General features: G+C 38.3%; 1 protein-coding gene across 1 annotated transcript; it reads right to left on the bottom strand.

Annotated features, from left to right (window-relative positions):
• Window positions 1-3169: 3169 nt before the first annotated feature.
• On the bottom strand, window positions 3170-4442 carry LOC126810551 (suppressor of cytokine signaling 2). Its single transcript, XM_050535685.2, has one exon. It carries the CDS (start codon window positions 4186-4188, stop codon window positions 3490-3492), a length of 699 nt encoding a protein of 232 aa, XP_050391642.1. The 5' UTR covers window positions 4189-4442; the 3' UTR covers window positions 3170-3489.
• Between the last annotated feature and the right edge of the window lie 2952 nt (window positions 4443-7394).

Here is a 7394-nt window from a genome sequence, read left to right as displayed (position 1 = left end):
TATGGTCCAGATACCGTGATACACAATCTGTACAGGACAGACCACGCTCAGGTCGACCAAGGGCGACAACTCAAGCCCAGGATCGATTTATCCGTACCTTGGCCTTGAGAAATCGTGTCATCACAGCAAATCAGATCAGCGCTCGTCTTCAAACAGACACTGGTGTGAGAGTGAGTGGCCAGACGATTCGGAATCGACTGCATAGGGGTCACCTTCGCGCCCGACGTCCTCGCGTGATCCCTTGTTTGAGAGATCATCACATTCAGGCAAGACGTCGTTGGTGTAGGGATCGTCAACACTGGGATAATCGACGCTGGAGCAATGTGATGTTTTCAGTTGATTTTTTGGACAGACGTAGGAGGGTGTGGCGTCGTCGAAACGAGCGCTTCCAAGACGTTAACGTCATCAGACATGATCGATTTGGGGGTGGTTCTGTTATGGTGTGGGGAGGCATCACTGTTGCTGGAAGAACGGCTTTACATGTTGTTGCAGGGCGTGTACAGGCCAGTACTACCGGGACAACATCTTGGCAGTCCGTGTTGTGCCGTTCGCACGACGTCATGGCCGCCGTTTCATCTTCCAGGATGACAACGCAAGATGTCACAGGGCCAGGATCGTTACAGGTTACCTCCAACAACAGAACATCACCACATTACTTTGGCCAGCACTGAGTCCCGACCTCTCCCCCATCGAGCATGTCTGGGACATGCTTGGACAGAGGTTACGTCAACATCAACAACGTCCTGCCAATGTCCAAGAACTTGCTGCTGCGTTGCAACAGGAATGGGACAATCTGGACCAAAATGACCTTAGACGTCTCATTAGGAGTATGCCACGTCGGATCAATGCTTATTTGGCAAACAGAGGAGGATTTACCCGTTACTGACTTGGTTGTGATGCTGTGGTAACTTTGCTGTTTGACCCCGGGTATCATTTTACCCTTATAATGGTCAGTCTGTGCCTTACTTAGTCTAACGATCATTTGGAATAAATCGATGAATGTGAACTTCATTTCATTTTGTCATTTGTTTCTTCGTCAGTTTCATTAGGTGACTTTAATAACACTTAAAAATCAAATATCCCCTACTTTTTTTGAATAGTATACTTATAAATATATCAAGGTAGAAAAGGAGGCAGGGGTCTTAGACAGTGGCGAGAGTTCTCTGCTTTTTATCATTCTTTGCTCCGTTTCGACCAGGCCACGAGGATTCTCTCCTTTTTATCATTATTTGCTTCGTTTCGTGGATTGTTATTTTCTTTGTTTTTCATTCTCTGCCTCTTTCGGTGAAATGAAATGAAACTGGGTTTAACGTCCTACTGTTCTGCTCCTATACTGGGCTAATGAAGACGGGCATATGCCATACAGTGTGCTATGAGGGAAATTTTGCCCGGACATCGGCACTATCGCCTACTCTTATATCGAATTCCAACTGCCAAGGGATCTTTTACGTGCATTCCAATGTATACACGGGACCTCGGTTTTTCGTCTCATCCGAAGGACTAGACAGCTGTCCTTGTCAGGACCTCCGTTCTGCACCACTGACAAGGGGAAACCACGTCGGTCTTTCGATGAAGGTGTCGTTATTTGCTTGTTAAAGACGAGAGAACATCTATAAATTGTAACTTGTATTCCATATTGTCATGAGTGCATTAAATAGCCTACATAATTGAAGCGTTTTCACTTGATTTCAAGGAACCGAGCGAGACCGGATACAAAACATTGTTTATGTGTATGTTACAAATCTTAACCTACAACACTTATATATTTTTTCGAATGGCGCGCATGCCCCTTTGAATCGCACGCATGCACATAATTAGCATACGAACGATTGAGATCGCCTACGTCACGGGTTTCGACCAATCTATGAGAAGGTTAAGGGATTGCAGACTCACCGAGTCTCCGCCCATAGCGCAGCTAGTCCGATGAGTTGAACTGGAATTTAAAAGTTTTTGTCACTTTTTGCCATGGCATGAACCATCGGGCCCCCTAAACCACAGGCAGGGCCCTGGGCTTAGCTCCGACAATGTATGTTACCATCATCCTCTCCAAATTACGTAGGCATACATGATACACTACTGAGCTTTTTAAAGAGAGAAATCCAACACCCCACTTGACGTCACTTTTTATAATAAATTAATGGGATAACATTGTGATTCAATTTCATTGATGCAAAGCATTAATTGTTATATTACATATGTCAGAATCATTATATCGCGCTTTGAATGCCCATCCCATCCCACCCCATCTGAGGATAAAGCACACGACCGTGACACTTTTCTCATAAAAATATTGTTTTAAGGTGGAGAGGGGGACCCCAATCCCCCGCCCCCTCCGGATCCGCCCCTGAAACGATAACGAAGCCGAAAGCCGAGACAGTTGGAATTCGATGACGAATGGTGCAAAAGCCGCTTTTCGGATAAAATAAACTCATTACACACTGTATGGCGTTTTTCCTTTTAAATTATAATCCGGTTTGTGTAGAAACGTAATCCCCGATTTCATTAATCAGTTCATTTCCACACATATCTGGTTTCGATTCCCCGTTTGTAGGTGACAATGAGTAGGGTTGCCTGTCCAACCCTACGATTTCCTGCCATTGCTAAAGACGCCTACGCGCAAGAGAATTATTGAAATAAAATTGAAGCACGTGTTTGTCTGCAAATGACCTAATTTGTGTCGAGTGGACGTTAAACTCTCTCTCTCTCTCTACTTATCAGCCGTTTACATGTACACCTGTACTAGGTCTTTCAACACAATGCAGCGTATACATTATATTATATTCACGTTAAGTTATATTCACGTTAAGTGATTTCCCCAACCCATTTTAAATTGACCTGTAATGGTAAAATATATAGGACTTTATACTTAACATTTGTCAAATGAATTATTTATATAATGAACTGTATAGATAGGCCTCCTACGCGGGTGCTGCAGCAAAATCGAAAGATTACAAAATTACGACATTCCATATATTGTTGTGACAGTTACCGTACAAACAACACTCCTTTTATCCTGAGAAAAACACAATCTACGTTGATTATAGATCCTGAATTGATTCAATACGCACCCTTTTCTTAAAACTGACTATATGTAATACGACGTAATTAATCATACATATTATGATCAAATGTATTCAACTGAGAAATTAAACGAAAATTTATATATATTTTATGACATCATTTATTCAATAAATTAATATAAATAAACCTTATACATGTATAAAACTTTAAAACACAACATACCCATCCATACATCCACACAACATGGTATAATAGAATATGACCAATTGACTCGGGTGATAATCCGAAAAATTTAAAGCTTAGTGATGACAAAAAAAAAACAAAACCAATAAATGAAACAAAAGTTGTTGGGCTTTAAAATACATTTTTAAGATCGTTACCACAGAAATTGTTTAGCTTTTAAAATACACTGAATTAAAGATCTTTTCCATATAAAGTTTTGATTATTAAAGAATAAATATAGTCAGTTCAAAGTCGGTATATATATTCTCGTAAATAAAGTTTTAGACACTGTGGAATCGGTAATAAATCCGTAGATATTTCGGGTATATGGATATCACTTTGACATGCGTTAACGGCAATCCTCGCTAAATGTTTTAAAGAGTCCGGTTTACGTAACTTAGGTTTATGAAACAGAACAGGCAGACTCTTTTTGCCGGACGGTTCTAGCCACAAACACTTGTTTTCTTTGTCATTTTTTGATAAAGTACTATGAAAGTTGACTAGAGCTACAACGTTTTCGAATTTGGGCAATTTACCACTCAATCCGTCTTCACAGTCCAACTGAAATAATCCCCCGGAATATTTAATTCGCACACTTGTTGGTCCACGCTGTGTTTTTACACTGAGACTAAATAAACACTTGGGATCAGAACTATTTCGAAGTAGAAAAGTTCCAACATCGGCGGATTTCAACAGCTTTCTAGCTTCACTACTGGAACATTCGGGGTAGTACCAGGTACAATGGTTTACTAAACTATCATTTCTAGATAAAATATAGAATTCATCTCGACTATCAATGCGTTCACTAGACACATAATTTACTGGTTTATTTCTGTATGATTTCATATCTTTTTTACCCTTTGCAGTCGGGCTCATGCCTCTCACTTGCTTGTTGAAAGCACTGGAACTTAACAGAGGCACGTCGAATATGGTACCGCCACACATCTGATACGATCACTTAGAATCCAAGAACAGTAACTATGGATGCTGTATATAGAAAATTGTTAACCTGCTCTCATCGATGCGTCTTGACCAAACTGTAGTCAACATACAAACTGTCTTCATTTTAAATTGTCCCTGATATTTGTAAAAGTAAAACGATCCCTTTTCAGTTCCACTAAAACTGAACTAAACCTATACAACATAGTGGGTTGTAGTTTCCTAGAAATGAGCTATTAACGCGAATTTATCCGGGTTCAACCAGACGTAAATCTATTTTTAGATACAACACGGCAAAATAGTGTGGGATATCCCCGTTCATGCGTGGACTTTCTGAAAAAGGTTGTTGTAAATTGCTATGTATCCGCGGAATAAAAACAGGAATTGATGAATTTGTATCAAGGATACGTTTGAACAGGAGATTTTGTTTTAGATACCGTGTTTCAAACATAACTTTCATGGTTGAATATATAGGTCAACGTCAGTAACAGGAAAGGCGACATGTGATTCAGGTATCTGACTGATCACAGGGTTTCTTGGAATTGATGTGTATTTTTCATACTGTTTCTGTTAAATTCAGGTATTATCATGGTTAAGTTAAAATCGATTTAAACTGCTATAGGCCTACATAATCCACCATGGATTAAATGAGTAATGTGGATGATTAATAAAAGAAATGGTGTAAGCATGGTCCATGGTGTAAGCTTATATTTTTAGTACGACGTAGCAGCTATAAAATAGTATAGGCTATGTTAATAGTAGCCATAGGTTTTGTTTGGTCTTCGTCAAATTATGACCGATTGCAGTTTTTCAAATAAATAAAATATATACGTGTGTAAGCTTATATTTTTAGTACGACGTAGTAGCTATAAAATAGTATAGGCTATGTTAATAGTAGCCATAGGTTTTGTTTGGTCTTCGTCAAATTATGACCGATTGCAGTTTTTCAAATAAATAAAATATATACGTTTGATTTATTTAGCTAGTTTTCTAGAACTTCGTGATAATCACAAGATATCTGACCAATAAAGTATATATAAATGATATCAGTTAGTGACAGCCTATAGTTGTAGATCCGTAACCTTTGTCATACTTTATCATTGAACGGGTGGTTCTATTGGGTGAGCTCAACCAATAAAATAAGCAATGTCAATTTTACTTTCAGTTTTTACTTCCCGATTGACCTTTTTTGGAAAAATATTATCTTAGATTCGGGAAGACGGGCATACGCCATACAATGTGCTGTTAGAGATATTGCCCGAATAGCAGGGCTTCTCCCTATACTCTATTCGTCGAATTTGTCAAGGGATCTTTTACGTGCATACAGATTGACCTATTGTAATGACCGGGCGATTGTCTGTCTTGCACCACCGACAACGGCTGGTAATGAGCTACGACATTACATCTACATCTCCGTATCAAATTTTCCATGTAAATAGTAAAATTAATTTTATCGATCGGAGGTCTCCAAAAAGACCAGAATAATGCAGTCAAATATAGATTATGCAATCAAACTTAAATGAAATGAAACGTAATGGGTTTAACGTCCTATTGTTCTGAAAACAGGCATACAGGCATAGAAAGAAAAAAAAACCAAAGCGCTTCCTCAAATTATATATAGTTAATTCTATTGATTGTGCTAGTGTCTGGCCAAAATTTAAAACTGTTATTTATTTCGAAATTTTTCTTTGTCACCCAAATTTTCAGAATGAATCAATCATGAAATAAAACGTTTTTTCCACAAAGCTGTGATTTTATGTACTCATTCTCTGATGTTTGTGCCTGAAATACGGAAATACATCGCCCGAAAAATGGACGGTTCACCGAAACGGGGGGGGGGGGGGGGTTCTACGTGCTTAGTTTAGGAATTCACGGAAAACAGTCAAGTTTGATTGGTACATCGAAATAATACAGGTGAGCACAAGGACGCAAGATATTTAGACATATCCTTGAAATCCATTGACATTGTAAAGTTTCAGGAAGGGCGCTATTCACAGAATTCCTTAAAGATATATTTTGGCGAAATTAGGAATTCACGGAAATCAGTCAAGTATGATAGATTCACCGAAATCCATTGACATTGTGAAGTTTCAGGAAGGACCGCAACTCACAAAATTCCTGAAAACATATTTTGGTGAAATAACTAAATATTATCATGTAGAACTTTATTTCGGACAATATTTCACTTTTAAAGTTCGAAAGACATGATTGCGACTGAGTGTATTGCTAGAGGTTGTGTCGTGTGGTTCTGGCGTTTGCCGCCCCGCCCTTTTAGTGTTCTACTGGGTCTCGTATGCGGTTGTAAATTGTCTTCACCTCCGTGCGTTCGCAATTTCTGGTGAACACTATACAGATTTCATTATCGTGCGATACTATATATACATGTATAATTCCAATCTGTTTCACAGAGCATTACGAAAGTCTTGCCAATATTCACTGCTGATCAGTGTGGTATAATTCATGTTGTCGCCGCCTTTCGATCGATGAAGGGGGCTATTTAAAATGGGTTCCTTCGTCTATCTGTCCGTTACACCTTTTGGGACACACAATAACTGATTCTAATTGAGGTAGATATATTCAACACGTCATTGCCGTAATTTAATTTGTCCATAGCTCTGTTTTTAATTAAGTGAGTGATGGAACTGGTGTATATAATGAACATTTTCTACACAGGTTAGGCATAGTGATAAGTAATTTGATTATTCGGTGTTTTATAAAATGATAAATTTGCAAGTAATTAATGAGGGTCATCTATTTATTGTGGGATTAGGGCTGGGAAATATCAGCCTCACTGTTTACATGTGGAGTTTGGCCCTTATTCAATTCAATATATGGCCTTACTTACATCCAACAGTGCAGATTTGAATGTGATAGTCTTCATTTTCCATGTGATTATTAGCATGTGGCTTTTTTCATTGTTGTTATTTTTACTTAGGCACTTTGGCATTTTGAGTGAATGTGTATATATACTGCTTGTCTTGTTAGTAAATGTAGACTATTAAAATTATCATTTATTTTGTTTGTAAATGAATACATGTTATTTGTATATTGTATGTAGTCCTTAATGGATGTTTCAGTGCAATAAAATTTTATCAAATCTTATCTCTGATATATAATTAACAGTGGCAGTGCTAAATCCTGGCAATTATTCACAGCATTATGGGCAATAAATTAAGACAAAATATAACTATTGATGCCATATATCTACTGAT

The sequence above is a fragment of the Patella vulgata genome, chromosome 2 (genome assembly GCF_932274485.2).
Source record: "Patella vulgata chromosome 2, xgPatVulg1.2, whole genome shotgun sequence".
NCBI lineage: Eukaryota > Metazoa > Mollusca > Gastropoda > Patellidae > Patella > Patella vulgata.
Note: the sequence above shows the minus strand (reverse complement) of the source record. Positions and strands in the feature narration are given on the sequence as shown.